The sequence below is a fragment of the Myotis myotis genome, unplaced genomic scaffold (genome assembly GCF_014108235.1).
Source record: "Myotis myotis isolate mMyoMyo1 unplaced genomic scaffold, mMyoMyo1.p scaffold_m19_p_41, whole genome shotgun sequence".
Lineage (NCBI taxonomy): Eukaryota > Metazoa > Chordata > Mammalia > Chiroptera > Vespertilionidae > Myotis > Myotis myotis.
The window spans coordinates 1,107,143-1,127,444 of record NW_023416348.1 but is presented as its reverse complement, the minus strand read 5'-3'; the positions used below and the strand labels follow the sequence as shown (position 1 = coordinate 1,127,444).

The following is a 20,302-nucleotide window of genomic DNA, read 5'->3' as shown; positions in this document are numbered from 1 at the left end:
CGTCTCTTTTCAAGAGGCCTCCTCATTCACTGTATCTCCTTGTTACCCCCCACCTCGCGGGTAAGAGCAACAGTGCGAACGCACAGCAGCACCGAGTCCAGATGCTGGAAACACAGGTGGAAACACCTGGACCCCCCGCCTCCCCCGCCCCCCTGTCCCCGCCCCCCGGGAGCCCCAGCAGTGCTGCCGGACAGCTGCGCGTGAGGCAGCTACTCTTCTCCCCCCCACTCATTCCCTAATTTTCTACAATGAGCATGAAAAATTTTACAGCCACAAAATAGTGGTTAAAAAGTATTAAATGTTATTACTCTACAATATTAATATTAAAATAGTGAAGAAGGCCTGGCCAGTGCGGCTCTGCGACTGAGCATCAACCCATGGACAAGGAGGTCAGGGTTCCATTCCCAGTCGGGGCACTGCCTGGGTTGTGGGCTCGACCGCCGTGGGGGGGCGTTCAGAAGGCAGTCAATCAATGATTCTCTCATCCTTGCTGTTTCTGTCTCTCTCTCCTTCTCCCTTCCTCTCTCTCAAATCTATTTTTTAAAAACATATTTAAGAAGGAGAGAGACAGAGAGGACCCCTCTCCTGGCGCTGCCATCCCGGCCCGAAGGCTGGCACTCACCTGGCAGAAACACCAGCACACTGCCCCGCTCCCACGCGAGCTGGGCGCCTGCCCAGGCCTTGTTCCTGTTAAAAACGTGAGGTGCGCACGTTAACCACGCGAGGACAGCCGTGCCGCTCCCGAACCCTCCCCAGCCTGCAGCGCCCGATGCCGACAGCCTTGCCCAACCACGCGTGTAACCTTCTCCGCACGAGGAAAGACAGGGGCCGGGGAGGAGTCCCAGGCCACAGGCTCCCATCACTTTCCCTATGAAAACTGTCTGTCAAGGTTTTCCTGGGAACTTAATCCACCCTCAAAGCCAAACACTGGAAATGAACTCCATGCCCTGGCCGGGCAGCTCAGTTGGTTAGAGTGTCATTCCGATGCGCCAAAGTTATCGATTCGATCCCTAGACAGGGCACATACTAGAGTCAACCAATGAGTGCACAAAGATGTGGACCAACAACATCAATGTTTCTCTCTCTTTCTTCCTCTTCCTCCCTTTCTCACTCTAAAATCAGTAAAAATATCTTTAAGGTAAACTCTAAGGAGTCCAAACTGTCTGTCATTGGGAAGCCCTTTTACAGAACAAGATCTCAAACCATCCCCTCGCCGCCCCCACCAGCTCCTGTCACTGTGACTGTGTGTGCAGTGAGAACCCTGCCCTGCAGACCTGGCAGCCCCTCCGTGCCAGGCCTGCGTCTTTGAAAAGATCAACAACATCGATGCCCGACCTGCGGCAGAGGAAGACCAGCCGGTGCCAAAAGCAAGGAAATGCCCCATGCCCAACAACACGCAGCCAGCTGTGGACAACTGGTCATCAAAAAAGAAAACTGTGATTAACTTTGATATTTAAATAAACCTAAGTCGCAAGAGGATGAGAAGACAAGGCACGGACTGAGCGAAAACCTTCGCAGAAGACATCTAAAGAGCTGTTATCCAAAACGCAGACAGAACTCTTCCGGCTCAACATTAGGAAACAAGCAACATGAGAAATGGGCAAGAGACCCGAACAGACACCTCCTCACCGAAGATGGACAGGGGACAAGTAAACGTGAAAAGATGCTCCGGCCACATCGTCAGGATGGTAAACTGGAGCCACGTGAACCACTGCACACTGACAGGACGGCACGGCCAGGGCCCGGCACCGCCAGGGGCTGAGGGGGTGGAGCAGCGGGACGGGACGGGACGGGACCTCGCTCACTGCCGGAAGGAACGCCAACGGGGCGGCCCCTGGGAGCGTCTACCGGGTCCGACACAACTGCACACACTCTCGCCACAGCCTCGGAGACGTGTTCCTGGGCACTGACCCGAAGAGCTGAAAACTCAGGTCCGAGCATAAACCTGCACTGGATGCTGACCGCAGCTTCAGTCACGAGGACCCAAACCTGGAGCCACCCGGTGTCCTCACACGCCCAGCAGGCCGTGCCTACCCCTCAGCATCAATAGAAGGAGCTGCCCCGCCAGGGAAGGCGCGGAGGAACCTGAGAGGCACACGCCACGTGAAAGCAGCGTCTGAAGCAGCCACATGCTCTAGGATTCCGACGACACGACATTCTGGAAAAGGCAAGACTGTGGTGCCAACAGGTGATCAATGGGCCCTGCCAGTGCGGCTCAGCTGATGGGTCATCATCCGTAGACTGGAAGGCTGTGTGTTCCCATGCCGGGTCAGGGTACATACCTGGGTATCAGGCCCCCCACATGGGAAAGCAACAGATTGATGTCTCTCTCACATCAATATTCCTCTCTCTCTTTCTCCCTTCTCCTCTCTCTAAAATCAATAAGCACGTCCTCAAGGACAAAATAAATAAATTAAATAAAATAGGCTGTGGTTGCCAGGGGTTATGGAGCGGGGACGAGCAGGCAGAACCCAGGGTTTCCAGGGAGTGAAACAACTGTCGACACCACAGTGGCGGACGTGTCATTACACACTTGTCACACCCACAAGACACACGCCACCCAGAGCACCTGAGTGTGACCCCGGGCGTGGGCGACGGCCTCCATGTGAGGTGCTGGCAAAGGGGGTCGCATGAAGACTTCTGTGCTTTCGGTTCCAATTTACTGTGACCCTAAAACTGCTCTGGAAATGAAGTCTATTGAAAGGGGGCCCATGAGTCCATTGTGACATCGAGAGAGAGGGGGGAGGCGGGGAGAAGGGCGGGGGTAAGAGGGAAGCTCCTCTTCACAGAGTGACCTCAGGGAGGAGTCAGAGCGAGTGACAAACCCGCACAGTGGGCACACGGCGACCACCAGGGGAAAGGCTGTCGGCAGCAACGCCCACGCTCAGACTCCGGGAGTCCAAGGGGCAGGAGGCAGCGGGGAGGGACCACAGCTCCAGCCTGCGCTGCCCCAGAGGCACCATGACTGCACGTCAGCCCGACCAGAACGCAGGCTTCCCTGCAGGAGCAGGCAGACCAAAGGCAACTCTCAGGTCACGAGATGATGACAAGAAAAGACCACCACAGCCCAGGAAGAACGATGAAAACGAGTGCACTCGATGTATGCAGGTTACTGCTTGACAAAGCTAACAATTCAGGAAAAGCAGGAGTATGGAGAGGATTACATAGCAACCTCACTTTTACACCTAACAAAACTATTCCAAGAATGAAATACAGTTTTAGCTAAATAAAAACTAAGCTGCCCAGCCAGGGCTACCAACAGACATTTAAAGAATATATATTTAATGATTTTAGAGAAAGGAAGGGGGAGAGGGAGAGGGAGGTTTGTTGTTCTACTTACACATTCATTGGTTGATTCTTTCTTTAAAAATAAATATTTATTGACTTCAGAGAGGGAGGGAGAGGGAGAGAGAGAAACATCAATGATGAGAGAGAATCCTTGACTGGCTGCCTCCTGCACGCCCCCTATTGGGGATCAAGCCCACAACCTGGGCATGTGCCCTGACCGCGAATCAAACCATGACCTCCTGGTTCATAGGTCAACGCTCAACCACTGAGCCCCGCTGGCCGGGCACTTGTTGATTCTTGTGTGTGCCCTGACCAGGGGTCAGGCCTGAAACCTCTGTGTGTCAGAACAACACTTCAACCAACTGAGCTACCAGCCAGGGCTCCCAAGGACCTTCTTTAGGAAGAATGAAAATGACCTAAGAGGAGACTAGGGTGCAGAAGAAAAAGATCCTATCTAATAAAGGCAGAACATGCAAATTAACCATCACACCACGACAAAGATGGCAGCGCCCACAGCCAATAAGGAGGGAATGTGCAAATTGATGCGACAAAGATGGCAGTGGCCAGACAGGGACGCTTGCATCATCACCATGGTGACGACACAGGCGTTCCTCTCCGGCAGCTCTGGGCCTCTGGGCAGCGCAAGCGCATGCAGGCACAGAGCAGCCCAGCAAGACACCTGCTATACTGAGGGGCGGGGGGGTGTGCAGGGGAGTGGAGGGAGCTATAGGAGGGCGGCAGGGCTGGAGCGAAGGTGGAAGGCGGCAGCCAGGGGAAGGAAGGCCTATTCTTGCACAAATCTTCGTGCATCGCGCCTCTAGTGAGTAAATAAAATGACACCCATTTGGGCAAATCTAAGCACAACAATGGTAGAAGAATAATGAAACTTGTGGAGTTAAAAACAGAGCTAAACTGGCACTCAGCTGCAGGGGCTGGCGGGCGGGACACAGGACAGTGACTGCACCCGCCAGACTCTCCCTTTCACAGCTGGTGAAAGCAAGAAGAGGCACGCGGGGGGGTGGGGGGGGTCTCGCAGGCCCACAGGGACAGTGCCCCAGCCACAAGGGGAGAGCGCACGATCCCTGCATGCTGCTCCAATGCACACCGTGTGTGTGTGCGTGTGTGAGGTGTGAGCTCAGGCTGCAAGCAGCGAAGGTCCCGGATGCAGCGCCTGCTGTCAAAACAACACCCTCCGAGCACCACTAGAGCCTCGGGCTGTCCCTCAGGGAGACCTGTCCAGCGAGTGGACGTGGGAGCACAGCAGACTCGGCGCGGGAGCACCTCAGAGATGGGAGCAATGGAGAGGCGGCTGCGCTCTGTCCTCGGGCTGCGTGGACAGCACGTCGGGGCTGTGGTCCTAGCTTTCAGATGGCCTGTCCGGAAGCCATACGTGGCATGGTTCTAACTTCAAGGAGAAAACTTTACAAGATACGTACTAACCTCATTTCTGACTATGTAGAGTGACTACTGAGAAAGTCTCTACATTAAACCTTAACATAAAAAAAGCTTCCAGAAAAAACAGAAAGGCAGAGAGAGAACCAAGATGGCGGCATAGGTTAACGCCGGAGTTTGCTGCCTTGAACAACTACTTCAAAAGTGAAACTAAAAGACGGAAGGGACATCACCCAGAACCACAGGAACGCTGGCTGAGTGGAAGTCCTACAACTAGGAGGAAAGAGAAATGCATACGGACACTCAGAGGAGGCGCAGTGCTGAAGTCAAATTCTGAGGTGCAGAGTGCGCGGAGCGGGCTGGCGGCGGAGGGCGCGGTTGGCGTTTTCAATCGGGAGGGAGTCGCAGACTCTGAGCTCCAGATCCGGGCGAGTCTTTAGGGACCCAGACTCAAACGGGAGAAGCGGGACTGTCTGGCTTCGGTCAGAGCGAGTGCAGCTTTCTCTCCGAGCTTTGCAGCGGGTGCTGGGACTCAGAGAGGCAGAGCCCCTGGGGACAGGACTGAGAGCCGCCATAACTGCTCTCTCCGGCCCACCCTGTTGATCCTGTGCCACCCGCCCCGCCCAAGCCCTGCACAGAGGCATTTGCCGGACAGCCTCAGGCAAAGGCTAGATTAGCACCTCCCTAGAGGACAGAAGTTCTCTCACTGCTGACACAGCTGATTCTCATAGCCACTTGGCCTGGAGGTCAAACCCTCACTGGTATTAGCTACAACAATCAAGGTTTAACTATAAGACTGCGAACAAAGACCACTAGGGGGTGCACCAAGGAAGCATAACAAAATGCGGAGACAAAGAAACAGGACAAAATTGTCAATGGAAGATATAGAGTTCAGAACCACACTTTTAAGGTCTCTCAAGAACTGTTTAGAAGCCGCCGATAAACTTAATGAGATCTACAAGAAATCTAATGAGACCCTCGATGTTATATTGGGGAACCAACTAGAAATTAAGCATACACGGACTGAAATAACAAATATTATACAGACTCCCGACAGCAGACCAGAGGAGCGCAAGAATCAAGTCAATGATTTGAAATGCGAGGAAGCAAAAAACACCCAACCGGAAAAGCAAAATGAAAAAAGAATCCAAAAATGCGAGGATAGTGTAAGGAGCCTCTGGGACAGCTTCAAGCGTACCAACATCAGAATTATAGGGGTGCCAGAAGATGAGAGAGAGCAAGATATTGAAAACCTATTTGAAGAAATAATGACAGAAAACTTCCCCCACCTGGTGAAAGAAATGGACTTACAGGTCCAAGAAGCGCGGAGAACCCCAAACAAAAGGAATCCAAAGAGGACCACACCAAGACACATCATAATTAAAATGCCAAGAGCAAAAGATAAAGAGAAAATCTTAAAAACAGCAAGAGAAAGAAACTCAGTTACCTACAAGGGAATACCCATACGACTGTCAGCTGATTTCTCAACAGAAACTTTGCAGGCCAGAAGGGAGTGGCAAGAAATATTCAAAGTGATGAATACCAAGAACCTACAACCAAGATTACTTTATCCAGCAAAGCTATCGTTCAGAATTGAAGGTCAGTTAAAGAGCTTCACAGATAAGGAAAAGCTAAAGGAGTTCATCACCACCAAACCAGGATTATATGAAATGCTGAAAGGTATCCTTTAAGAAGAGGAAGAGGAAGAAAAAGGTAAAGATACAAATTATGAACAACAAATATACATCTATCAACAAATGAATCTAAGAATCAAGTGAATAAATAATCTGATGAACAGAATGAACTGGTGATTATAATAGAATCAGGGACATAGAAAGGGAATGGACTGACTATTCTTGGCGGGGAAAGGGGTGTGGGAGATGCGGGAAGAGACTGGACAAAAATCGTGCACCTATGGATGAGGACAGTGGGTGGGGAGTGAGGGCGGAGGGTGGGGCGGGAACTGGGAGGAGGGGAGTTATGGGGGGGAAAAAAGAGGAACAAATGTAATAATCTGAACAATAAAGATTTAATTAAAAAAAAAAAAAGCTTCCAGACGAGCGACCGGCCTGGAGCCCCTGCGAGGCACCTCGGCTGCTGCAGCCGAGGCCTCCTACCCGCTCTCCTTCATGTCCATGTCATCAAACATCTGAATCAGGGAGACGGCGACCTCGTACGTGTCCTTCGTTATCACCGGCTCCTCCAGGACGTGGGGGGAGAGCTGGAAGCAGAAGGAAACCGAGGGGGTCAGAGGGCATCAGGCTGGACTGCGGCTCCCCCTTCAGGGCGGCACTGTGACAAAGACCCCAGAGGCGAGGCATGCGTTTGCAGCCAGCGTCTGAGCCTCACGGGGTGCCCACCCCGCCCGAGAGCAAGGTCAAGGTGGGCAGAGTCCAGGCGCCGCAGCCACGTGTCCGGCAGGGAACCGACTTTGAAGACACAGAATCAGTGGCTCCAAACGTCTATGGGGCCAGGAGTTGTGACCCCAGAGTTGCCTGGTCACCGCCAGGAGCCCCAACATGGCAACCTCGCCCTAAAACCACAAGTCCCAGGGCCAGGGAACCCCCGGTCCACCTGCCCAGTCTCGCACTGTCAGGTCACTGCGGGTAGCGTGACTCACTGGTCACCAGACCACAGCGAGCTGTGCACTCAGGTGGGCGGGGCCAGGTCCTGGTGACTGCCTCACCCCCGCGCAGCCCCCCTGACGAGGCGACGTTATGCTCTGCCTGACCTTTCCTCCACTCCCCAGAGAGGACCCCCGAGGACCAGCGCCCGCGTACCCTGCTGTGCGGCACGTGCTCCAGGTCGCCCAGATAGAACTCCTCGATGGAGTGGGGCTGCCCGGCCACCTCAAACACGTAGGCAGGGTTCATCTTGTTCTGAACAGGAACCGCGAAGTAGTCCGCAAACTCCCTGCAGTTGATGGTGGCCGACATCAGGATGACCTGCGGGCGGGCAGACCCGGGAGGCAGAGTGAGTGCGGACGGCCTGGAGGGAGCCCGCACCCAGGCCGGCTGCTTCACACCTTCCGAGACGCCAACGGGCGGACTGGGCCTCTCGTGGGATGCGCTGACAGCCAGCTTTCACTCTCTCTTCAAACACCTATCAAGTGAGGAGCTACAGGGTCCCAGTGACGCTGCACCCGTTTCCCTAAAAGGAACCTCTAGGGAATCTCTGCATCAGAAACAACTGGACACAAAAGGGACTGGAGGAGGCGCTCCAGGAGGAGGTGCAGCAGCCGAGAGGACGGGGGGGATGGCCGGACGCAGGGGGCCGCGACCAGGGAGTCGCCCTCACCTGCGGACACAGGACTTGGCTTTGCCAAAGGGAAGGTGGGTTGGTGGTGTCCTCACAAAACAGCCGAGAGGCAGGAGCAGCCCCGCAGCTCACCATCACGGTCTGCACCGCTCACCCGTCTCCCAGTGCCCAGCACGGTGAGCGCACCCGCTGGCCACTGACGCCCAGTGCACCCGCATCAGGAGTCTGTCGTGTATATCTTAGTGCAGTGGTGGCGAACCTATGACACGCGTGTCAGAGGTGACACGCGGACTCACTTTTTTGGTTGATTTTTCTTTGTTAAATGGCATTTAAATACAGAAAATAAGTATCAAAAATAAGTATCAAAAATACAGAAACAAAGTATCTTTGTTTTACTATGGTTGCAAAGATCAAAAAATTTCTATATGTGACCCGGCACCAGAGTTAAGTTAGGGTTTTTAAATGCTGACACGCCGAGCTCACAAGGTTCGCATCACTGGCCTAGTGGGAAGGTAAACGCAGGCCTTCAGTACTGAGAGGACATGGCCCCGGGCGGAGAGGAAGCTCCGAGAAGCACCGGGGAGGCAAACCTGAGGCCAATCGGACCTGGGCTCAAGGTGCAGGCAGCGCTGCCCGGCTCCGCCTCCTGGGCGCCCCTCACCCCGGGCTTTCACCGCTCCTAGGACCCCTGCCGTCCCAGCTGGTCCGAGTGGCCGGCCAGCAGCGAGCGCAGGGTCCGGGCTGGCGAGGGCCGGAGCCAGTGGCCTCCACCGTTAGTGGGAAGGCCCGCCGGCCTGTGCTCGGCACCTGGCCTTTTTAAAAAGTAATGAGAGGAATTTTTGAGTTTCAAAACCTGATTGCAAAGCCTTCTAGCACCTGAATTCCACGACCTTGGCCCGGCTACACACACCCTATCGGTTCCACGTTTGGAAAACACCCTGCTCCAGGTTTCCCATAAACCAGGAAGCTGTGAGCTGACGGCCGGCTCCGGCTCCGGCTCCGACACAGCAGGGCAGGGCCCTGCCACCAGGCAGCGGGGGTGACCCCCTAAAGACCATGACTCTAACTCTCTTGACTACTGAAAACTAAAAAAATCAAGCAAATACCTGAGAGCAAAAAGGTCATGAAGGTGACAATCAAGAACACTCTGGCTTGTCTACCAGCCTTTAACGTCACCTCTGTTCGAATTCCAGAAGGAAAGCCATGGCCAGCCCTCTCAGGCGCAGTCACCTCAGGTGTAAGACAAGGCGCTGCAAATGCCGGCTCCCGCCCCCCGGGTGAGAACACCTCCGGCTGAGGGCCCCGCGGCAGGGAGACAAGAGACGCCCCTAAGCGAGTAGCTGAAGCACCTGAAGACAGCATGGCCCGACTCACAGGCACCTGTCTTCACGGCAGGGGGCCCGTTGCAGCCCTCATCATTGACAGAGCCGCGCTCTGCCCCCCGCCCTTGCCCCCCATCAAGGGGCCCCAAAGGCCTCTGGCCAGCAGCATGGCAGCCCTGGTCTAGGCGCATAATGATTAAGGCCTCCCCCACCCCTCCTTCGGCGAGAGCTCACGCCTTCCCTTCTGTTCAGAGGAGGGTGAACAGCACGGACCACCCGGGGACTTCAGGTGCCGTGTCACGTGAGTGTCTAGGTCCTACCTAGACTCTAGGACGCAGTGCGTCTGACTGGGCTCAGACTCCCACGCGCTTTGGTGCTGGTTTCAAAACAGCGACTGCAGCCGCACGCACACGCCTGTCCACGCGGTGCTATCCCACGCACCGGGGCTCCAGCACCAGCCTTTCATCAGTCAGCTGCTCTCAGGCCCTCTCCTCCAGGCTGCAGTGTTACAATCTCAGCAACATGATGCCCAGCGGACCACACTCCCTCAGAGCAGGCCTCCCGCGGCCTGCTAGCCAGACCCGGTGCGCTGCACGTGGCAGGGACTTGTAAGGGTCCCTGTTAATGTTAAAATAAAGAGAAGCAAAAGTACAAAGTAAGTGTCAGTCCTAAGTCGTCCTGTTCCTCCTGAAGTCGCGTTACCTTCACAAAACGGGAATTGGTCCTCAGAAGCTTGCGGACCACCAGCAGCAGGAAGTCCATTTCCTCGGTCCGCTCGTGCACCTGCAAAAGACGCCCAGCGCTGAGGGGCGGGGAGGGGCCGGCAGGGAGCCAGCGGCTCTGCTGGGTCAGTCCCTGCTAAGAGAATCCCACTGGCATTTGGGTAGAGTGATGTTTAGCATCCTTGGCCCTGCCCACTCAATGCCAACAGTGCCCAGGCCACTGTTATAGCCAACCCCCCATCTGGCCCCAGCACGGAAAACCACGGGGCCACGTCCACGCCTCTGCAGGTCAAAGTGAACTGCTGCTCAGTGGTGAGTGCCGGATGGCAGCGGCCGGGACAGCAGTGGCTCGTGCACTGCAGGACCAATGACCGGAGGCTGGCCCTGAAGACGGCGCGCGGCCAGGAGAGCTGCAGAGGTGGGGGCCGCGGCTGCTTCGTGGCCCTCCTCACGCAGAGGCCTTCCTGGCCAAGAGCCACCCTGAGGGCCTGGAACCACCCTGGCCTGCCCCACCCCAGCACCAGCTGACAGCAAAGGGACGACATGCAAGCCGACAGTGAGATGCTACGGGACATTCCTCTGCCAACTGCAGAGAGCAGCTGCTTGTGCCAAAGCCAGTTCCTCCCCGGGCGTGGCACCTCGAGCCCGCCACGGTGTGGGGAAGGAGCAGGAGGACAGACACCCGCCGCTGACACTGCGTAACGCTCACACGTGATGGCTGGGGACCCAACAACGCCTGAGCAGCCCTCATGACGCCCCCAGGCCCCAGAGCACGGCCTCCCACTTCACTGTCTCCCACTTGAGAGAGACAGGAAGCTGCTCCTCACAGAAGCCCCGAGGGCCTCTCCTCCATGAGGTGGGCAGGTCCCTCAGCTTCCCCATGGCAGTTCCCATCCGACCCCGCCGCTCCCGGGCTCCGGGCTGGCCCGCGGCCCCCCGCACAGGCATCAGGCCCCCCACACAGGCATCAGGCCGCCCGCACAGGCATCAGGCCACCCGCACAGGCATCAGGCCCCCCGCACAGGCATCAGGCCCCCCACACAGGCATCAGGCCCCCCGCACAGGCATCAGGCCCCCCACACAGGCATCAGGCCGCAGCACTGGCTCCGTGAGCCATGAGCTGAGACGCAGGGGAGCACAGCGGGGCAGCGCACGCACCTCGTCGATGAAGATGTGCGTGAAGGCCACCAGGCTCTTGGCGCTGACGACCTTCTGCAGCAGGACGCCGGTCGTCATATAAATGAGCCTGGTGTCCTCCGTGGCCACCTTCTCCAGCCCCACCTAGGAGGGGAGGGAAGGAGAAAGGGGAAGTTTGCAGGTTTAAGTGGCTGCATTTAACTCCAAAACATCCATTTTATCAGGGGATATCATTTTTACATTAAGACAATTATGTATGGAAACATCTACATACAAGAATATAATTAAAAAGTAAAAGTATAAAAGCCATAAGTCAGAAAATTCTTTTTTCCTATTCAACTGGAAAAAAATTAAAGTTATTTTCAAGAAATTCGGAGTTTCGTTATTTTTTAAATTATGCCACAGTTGAAGCAACTGAATTCATTTTAATCCCAGCAGAAAATCATCACATTAGACGGCAGTGCACCGTGCCCAGGAGCGCGGTCCTCCCGGGTCCAGCCCACCTGGTAGCCCACCAGGCCTCCCAGCGTCCAGGCGCGCTCCCTGCTGATCCAGCGGGCCATGCTGCTGGCCCCGATCTTGCGCGGCTGGGTGACGGCGATGTGGCAGTAGGCGCCGCGCTGGAGGCAGTGGTCCAGGACGTACTGCGGCAGCTGCGTGCTCTTGCCGCTGCCCGTGGCGCCGTGAATGATCACCACAGAGTTACTTTCTATCAGAGAAATCACCTGCAAGTGAAAACAGGTCTCACCATTCCCGAAAATTAACAGTGACGTGAAAGGACCTAAGAACCAGCGTTTCTCTTGGGAAAGCTTCAGGGTGGCCTGCCTTCCGTCTTCAGAAGCTACTGAACAGCCACCTGAGCAGCACAAAGGAGCAAGAAGGCTACGTCTGCTCCATTTCAACCAGCGTGACCGCCACCGGCCACTGTTTCTACAGGAACCAGACCAACTTCCCCCTCTACTTCCCGAACTCTTCATCCAGAAAAACGAAACACCAAGCGGGTTTCTACAGCTCTCGCTAAGTCTAAATTTCAATTATTGTCAAGTTTTTAAGTAATTCTACTGAGAAATATGAAAACCTAGTAAGAAAAACATGGAAACATCGCTGTTACTACACTCAGTGGCTTTAAAAGTCCACTTAAAACTCTTTAGACACCTGTTTAAGCAGCGTCCACTGCCCACTTACAGGGGCCATGGGCATCTTTAACCCCCGCCCCCCGCCAGGCCCTGCGCCCCCCACCCCCGGGCTTCTGTGGGCGAGTGCTGGCGTCAGGGAGCACCACTCGGTGTGACTACTGGCCTCTAAAGCCTAGCAGTGTGTCTCCTCTGTCAACGTGTGTGATTCCATCTAAAGCAGAAATGAAAGTTCCACCTGGAGCCCTGGTCGTCTCTCTGTGAGCGTGCTCCCCCCACACACACAGTGTGGGACCGTGGGCTGCTGTCCTGGCGGCGAGGTCTGCTCACGGCTGCTTCAGAGAACGACTAGGCAGCAGCCACGTGAGAGAAGAGCAGCGCGGACGCTGAGCAACGAAGCACAGCCCAGGAAGGCCCGGCGCTCGCGGCGGCCACGCGAACACCCTGCCGGCCTCCTCTGCTCAGAGCCTGGCGCACGCAGGCACTCGCGGGCTCCTCGCCACTCGGACTGTCCACCGAAAGGGTTGGGCCCGGCACTATTCACACCGCAAAGTCACACCACGACAGGAAGACTCTTACCTCTTCCTTACACCGATTTATAGGCAAATCGGGGTATGTATACGTTGTCTCTGGGACGCACGGGACGGTGCTGGATTTGGCCAAAGGTGGCCTTGGACCTGGATTCGGACAAAATGAACACAATGCTATTGCTTACCTGAAAGAGACCAGGCAGCCCCAGCCGGTGTGGCTCAGTAGACAGAGCACCGGCCTGCGGACCAAGAGCCCCGGGTTCGACTGTGGCCAAGGGCATGCACTACGGTTGCAGGCTCCTGGTCAGGGCACGTGCTGGAGGCAACCAATCGATGTGTTTCTCTCACATCGATGTTTCTCTGTCTTCCCTCTCTTCCACTCTCCCTAAAACTCAATGGAAAAATATCCTCGGGTGAGGATTTAAAAAAAGAAAGACAAGGCAAACAACCCAATGTTATTTCTAATCTGTACATACACCATATTCTCTCTCTCTCTCTCACACACACACACACACACACACACACACACACTCTAGGCCGGGGTGGGCAACCCCTGGCACGCATGCCAAACACGGCACGCCAGTAACTTTTGCTGGCACGCGAAACCCTCTCTTATAATCTTCCATTTACAATTTTTGTGAACATTTGAATGACTTAAATATTAAATTACAAGGAACTGGCAAGACACTTGATGTTATGTTTGGTTACAAAAAGGCTTTTGAAAAGAAACTGGAAGTCTTTAAGAAGGATGTGGATGGTGAGAGATTTAGATATTTCCCAAACCTCAAGAGGCACATCACAGACCTCCCAAAAGATGACAGAACAGACTGTCAAAGCCTTCAAAAGCTGTTTTTAAACATCATCGAGTCAACTATTGAGCAGTTCTTCTCAAGACTTGCGAAATTCAGAGAACTGGAAGAGACAGCAAAATTCATGAGGTTTCCAGACAGCATGAAACTGGAGGAACTAAACTTACAAATGTTTTCATGGATAGACATGGCTGACTTTGAAATGCAATTGATTGAATTTCAGAGTAGCTCAATTTGGAAGGAGAAATTTATTGACCTTAGAGTTGACTTGGAAAACATTGAAACAAAGCGATTAGAGACAGGAGCACCAGAGAGAAGTGTCGAAAACCAACTACTGAGGACTTGGACTGCCATTCCAGAAAATTTTTTCTGTTTAAAGAACTTTGCAACAGCGTTACTCTCCATGTTTTCATCCACATACGCTTGTGAATCTTTGTTCTCAGTGATGAATTTTGTTAAGTCTCGTCATAGGAGTAGCCTGACGGATGAAAGTAGTAGCTCGTGCATCTCTCTGAAGGTCACGAAATAGAAACCTGATCTAAAATCTCTGTCATCAGTGATGCAGCAGCAAAAGTCCCACTGATAATGTCAAACGGAGTCATAAAGTTTTCTGTTGGACTATCAGTGTACATGTATACATGAAAAAATAAATGTATTTTTCATCATCATATACTGTGTTTTTGTTGCTCGAATGAATTTTATTATTTCTTCAAGGTTCTTCACATACGTACACCTTAAGAGATATCAAGTAGGCGTAACATGTTCTCAAAAAATTAGGGTGGGCACGCAGAAGAATTTTGAGTCAGATTTTGCTGGTTTTGGCACGCACTCACAAAAACGTTGCCCACCCCTGCACTAGGCTCACCCTGAGAGGGTAATTCATGAGTTCCCTGGTCCCAGCTCGTTGCACATCTGAGTGGGGCGCTCTCCCATCCCCGCACCACAGCCGGCGCTGCTGCCAGGCACAGTGCTCCTTGCTTGGCAATGGCGCTCAATCAAAAGGCGAACACACAGAACAAAACTCATTAGAAACGTCAACAGAACACACTGTGTGAAGGGCTCAAGGTTGCTCCTTCCTACCAAAACAGCTGGTAGCAGACAACAGAACACAACTCACGAGGTACAGGCACCAGAGAGGGCGCCCTCACGCTGGGAAAGACCAGGACGGGGCCGCCCACTCGCCGCGCTCCGGGGAGTTCCTCCTGTGACTCTGGACCTCTGCACCGACTTGACAAACTGACCAGCATTAGAATTCATGGCCCATGAACTCCTATTGCGAATAATTTTACTTCCAAATTAAACTCTGCGGCCTCCGTCTCTCCCAAGTCTCGGCCCGGCTCGCCGCCCTCTCCTCCAGCCCCATTCTCTGCCCAGTGTCCCTCCCTCCACCTTCCTGGTCCCCTCCCCGACACTCGTGCACAGCTCTCCTTTGCTCTCGGTGTCCTCCCTGCGTCCGCAGCTTATTAGCTGCTCTGATGAACAGGTGATGGGAGGTAGCCATCTGCCTGTGTTTGCATCAGGCTGTGGCACTTGTTCTAAACTTGAAAGAAGAGCCAGAGCTGTCAAATCTCTCAGAGCAAAAGGAGCTACTGCTGGGCCATCAGAGGCCACTGACTTCGGGGGTGCCCGCTGCACCCACCCAGACAGCTTTCCAAGCCTCACAGCCTCCCCTCACTGTCCCCCCATGGCTCCCCTCAGCTGGGACGCATCAGTGCTGCCTTCCTGTCCTCCCAGCTGGTAAACACCCTCCCCGCTTAAAGGTGCCCTGGCCTGTGCTCAATGGTTAGAGCCTTGGCTGTGGACTGAAGGGTCCTGAGTTCGATTGCAGTCAAGGGCATGTATCTTGATTGCACTCGATCCCTGGCCCCAGTTTGGGGCACATGCAGGAAGCAACCAATCAATGTGTCTCACATCAATGTTTCTCTCTCTGTGTCTCTCCTCCTCTAAAAGTCAATGGGGAACATCCTCAGGGGAGGATGAACGACAACAGAGTCCTTTTAAAGCCAACCCCACGTGTGAATACTTGCTAACTCACATGTCATCAGATTATCTGGAATCTGAATGCAGTTGGGTCTCCAGGTTGGGGATCTAGGCCAGCCCACAAATGCAAGCACAGACACGATGTTTATGCAAACAGGGAAACACCTTCTTGATGCTGGAGGTGTCTCAACCACTAATGGGCCTTTCCCACAAATATATCCACGCGGCCCGGAGAGTGAGGGCGACGAGGGAGGGCTCCCGGGTGGGACTCTGCTGCAGGAGGGAGATGCGGCAAGTGTGGAGGACAGAGGGGCAGTGAGGAGCGCAGGGAGGGGCTCTGAAGGGGAGAGACGCTGACAAGGCAGCAGCTGTCCTGCTGAGCCCTGAGCCCGGGCCCCTGCTGCCGCCCCTGACAGCACTAACGGGACATACACCCCTGGCTGCAGGCATCAAAGACAGAAATTTTCAAAAACCAAACTAACAAAACCCAGAAGCTCTAGCGGTGCTGTCTAAACCACGGCCCTTCCCCTGCACAGGACAGGCAGGCTGACATTTTCAGGTCAGTGGCTGAAGCAGAGCCAGCACAGGTCAGGCCAGACCCAGAGGGAGGGCAGGGGCAGCACCAGGGGGAGGGCAGGGGCAGAGGGAGGGCAGGGGCAGGGGGAGGGCAGGGGCAGGGGAAGTGGCAGAGGCAGAGGCAGAGGGTGTTCGCGCTGTGCGTCTCTCGTTGGGCGCCAGCAGCACGCCAAAGGCAGCTGGCAGGGAATGTACCGCTATGCTCTCCAGGAAAAGGCAACTGGTAAGTGAAGGCAAATCACAAACTCGACACAGCCAAGTGCAGTCCCAACGGGACATGGGAAGCACCCCAACCTCACAACGGGCTGCTCGGTTCCCTGCTGTCTCTTACTGTAGGTAATTAATGTTAAAATATTTTACACCCACTGGAAAGGTCTGGAGACCATAAGGCTCGCTGGTTTCTGTTCACAAAGTCCCCCTTCTAGGAAGTCGAGTGGTGAGGGGTTCCACAGGATGGGGTGGCTTTCCTGGAGAACATACTGTATTAACATTTCTCACCTTAAACCCAGACCCTACGTCACGGAAAGCAGGCTGACTTCCTGCCCTGCTAATTGAAGCACGAGATTCAATCTTCAAATAGGGGTCTGCACGCCACTTCTCCCGGTGTGGGCGGGTATCTCACACCAAGTTAAACCGGAACGTCTCCCCTTTGGGTTCTCATACGGGGAGGGGCAAGCGCAGAGCTGTGAGTCCGGGGAACACTGACTCCGGATTCTCACTCACTATCGTGTCATTTATTTGTACCACAACTGCAGGCTTCTCTTGCCCGCCCCTGAACACTCAGCAGAGCCCAGCCCTCAAACCAGAAGAGCTACCAGCACTCAAGGACCCAAGTTAAAAGGCGGCAGTCCTGCCCTAACCGGTTTGGCTCAGTGGATAGAGCGTCGGCCTGCGGACTCAAGGGTCCCAGGTTCGATTCCGGTCAGGGGCATGTACCTTGGTTGCGGGCACATCCCCAGTGGGGAGTGTGCAGGAGGCAGCTCATCGATGTTTCTCTCTCGTCAATGTTTCTGACTCTCTATCCCTCTCCCTTCCTCTCTGTAAAATCAATAAAATATATTTAAAAAAAAAAAAAAGGCTGCAGCCCTAAGGACACACCCAGGACAAGGCAAACCTGCCATGTCGAAGCGGAAACCCTGAGAACAGGAGCCAGGTGGAGCCAGGCTCACAGTTAGAAGATGCTATTAAATCTCAATTTTTAAAAAATAATGTGCCTTTTTCTAAAACCTTCATGTAGTGCCCTGCTGGTGGTTGGCGTTGGCCCTCGCCCCTGCAGGTCTGGGCTCAATGCCTAGGCCAGGGCGCTGCTGTTTTCTCCTCAGTCCGTGGCACCTCGGCAGCACTGGCTCAGCGCGTGCCAGGGACCGTGGCGGGCACATGCTAAGTGAAGGCCTGGCCCCGCCTGCAGAGCCTGCCCTTTGCACAGCTGTGCTTCTGGAGACAGATGTGAAAGGCAGCGCCATGGGTCCTCAGACAAGGGCTTCTGACGTGAGCTGGGTCTCAGGAAAGTGGCAGCCGCTCCAAAGGGGAGTCCAAACCAAGGCCGCAGAGCGGACGCTGGAGTCGCAGGCTCACGCGCAGCCTGCTTCTTCCCCAGGGGCAACTCCGCAGGCCGCACGGGGCTCCGAGCCCAGGGGCGCTGGATGTGTGTAAAGGGCCGTGGTCCTAGGTGTAGCCAGCGCATCGCCTGGCCCCAACGCCCTTCCCCAAATGGACACCCAGACCATGTGTCTCCACACCAGCCTGCGTGGCTCTCCTGCTGCTGCTGGAGCCGCACGCCCTCCCCATCGGGTCACCGCTCGCCCTCACCGGCTAGGGGGGGCCCTGGCTTCCCAGAGAAGCGGCTGCGCAGCCAGCGTTCTCCCCGCACAGCTGGTACTTTCCTTAGAGACCCGAGAACCGGTGGGGGGCACGCGCACTGAGAACCATCACTTCTGGTACCAACGTACTGGGTGTCTGACCAACTGGGGGGGCAGCTAAAGAGGCTGCACGAAGTCCACAAACATCCTCTTTAAGAACCGAAGGGCTGAGGAGACCATGTGGAGGCACCGGGAAAAGGCGGCAACAGGCAAGAAGGCGGGGGAGGCACAGGTGAAAGGCCACCAGTGAGACAGCAACGTGAGGCACGTGACAGAAACGGGACCACAAAGCTCAGCGAGCAGTGGGCACGGCAACGGCTGCGACCCCGGAGCGAGGGCGGCACCAGCACCTCAGTTGTCAGGAGGCCCCGCTCAGCCCGGAGGACGGAGGACGTGCTGGGATGTGCTGTGTGCGGACTCAGCTCCATGGCCTCTAACGCAGCCGCGGGCAAACTACGGCCCGCGGGCCGGATCCGGCCGTTTGAAATGAATAAAACTAAAAAAAAAAAGACCGTACCCTTTTATGTAATGATGTTTACTTTGAATTTATATTAGTTCACTCAAACACTCCATCCATGCTTTTGTTCCGGCCCTCCGGTCCAGTTTAAGAACCCATTGTGGCCCTCGAGTCAAAAAGTTTGCCCACCCCTGCTCTAAAGGCTACTGAAGAGGAACTATTGCTCTACCCGACCTCTGTCCCTGGCCGGAGCCCGCACGCCGAGCAGGAGCAGAGCCCTCGGCTGCGGCCGGCCCGCGGAAGTCCGGGTGAGCAGCCTGTGACGCCGGCGCCCGCGGTGGCCAGCGCTGCTGCTACAGAAAGTCGTTCGTCCAAACTCAGAGCAGAGCGGCCTGTCCTTGAGGGCGGGTGCTAGGAAGGCCCTTCACCTTCACGTTACAAGTTATGCTCTGGTTAGATTTTTGTCTTAATATACTTATTTTTCTTAAACTATAATTCTTAAATAAGTTTCTAATTAATAGTAAGATAACATTATTAGTCTTCCAAAGAACAGACTATTTAGAACAGGGGTGGGCAAACTTTTTGACTCGAGGGCCACAATGGGTTCTTAAACTGGACCGGAGGAAAACATGGATGGAGTGTTTGTGTGAACTAATATAAATTCAAAGTAAACATCATTACATAAAAGGGTACGGTCTTTTTTTTTTTTTTTTAGTTTTATTCATTTCAAATGGGCCCGCGGGCCATAGTTTGCCCACGGCTGATTTAGAACCTATATTCAAAAGAGAAAAATGATCACTTTAGCCCCCCAAATCCCAAATCAGCAAGCAGCATGAACTCTACTGACCAAAAGGCTACAGCACACATTGTGCAGGTGACGGATCAGAGAATTGTACACTGAAACCTACATAATTTTATTAACCATCATCCCAAAAAAGTCAATTAAAAAAAAAAGAAGTAACGTTTAGCGAGTGAACAGCTCATACTTCCCATTTTGCAACAGTGAACGATGCCGGTTACCTGGCCCGCGGGCTGGGTGGTCACTGCCATGCATGTCAAACTCCTGTGCTTCGAGCTGTCGGTACTTGTTGATATACTCCAGTTCCCCGCTCTTCTGGCTCAGTGACCTGCAAAGAGTATCAGAACTTAGTACACTGTTTCCAAAAAGCCAAGGCGTCACCCTGCGCCGAAGGCCTGAACACTCTTCACTAAGTCACAGAAGAAATGCAAATGGTCCATAAATAAATAAAAGAAGCCGTAGCCGGTGTGGCTCAGTGAACAGAGCGTCGGCCTGCAGACCAAAGGGTTCCGGGTTTGATTCTGGTCAAGGGCATGTACCTTGGTTGCAGGCTCCTCCCTGGCCCAAGCCCAGGCCCTGGTTGGGGCTCATGCAGGAGGCAACCAATCAATGTGTTTCTCTTACACTGTTGTTTCTCTCTCTTTCCCTTTCTTCCACTCCCCTTAAAAATCAATGGTAAAATATCCTCAGTGAAGATTAACAACAACAACAAAAAAAGTAAAAATACACTCAAGTTCGTAGTCATTTTCCAAGCAGATGCAAATTGAAGTGATGCGAAACCATTCCTTCATCCTTCAAACTGGCAAATAAATAAATTCTTAGATTACAGGGAGGGTGGTAGATCGGTCTGGCATTTCCTCTGAAGGCAGGCCGCCTGCCGTGTCCATTAGAGCCCACAGCTCTGCAGCCAACACCTGTCCCCGCCACGTCTTCTGCAGAGCACGTGGGGGCAGCAGGCGCGGGCAAGGCGGCGCAGACGCCTCGGGCATTCAGCGAGTGCTGCCCGTCGCCAGCACACGGGAGGCAGTCTCAGACCCAGA

General features: G+C 54.3%; 1 protein-coding gene across 1 annotated transcript in view; it reads right to left on the bottom strand.

Moving 5' to 3' along the window:
• The window catches only part of TDRD9 (tudor domain containing 9), a 58,280-nt gene that overhangs the window by 27,922 nt on the left and 10,056 nt on the right, over window positions 1-20,302 (bottom strand). Inside the window, exons 3-10 of the mRNA XM_036306432.1 lie at window positions 19,484-19,590; window positions 12,832-12,929; window positions 11,623-11,844; window positions 11,141-11,263; window positions 9,963-10,043; window positions 7,461-7,625; window positions 6,798-6,901; window positions 623-687 (exon numbers count right to left, since the gene is read on the bottom strand). Coding sequence (XP_036162325.1) covers window positions 623-687; window positions 6,798-6,901; window positions 7,461-7,625; window positions 9,963-10,043; window positions 11,141-11,263; window positions 11,623-11,844; window positions 12,832-12,929; window positions 19,484-19,590 — 965 coding nt within the window. The remainder of the gene's footprint in view (window positions 1-622; window positions 688-6,797; window positions 6,902-7,460; window positions 7,626-9,962; window positions 10,044-11,140; window positions 11,264-11,622; window positions 11,845-12,831; window positions 12,930-19,483; window positions 19,591-20,302) is intronic.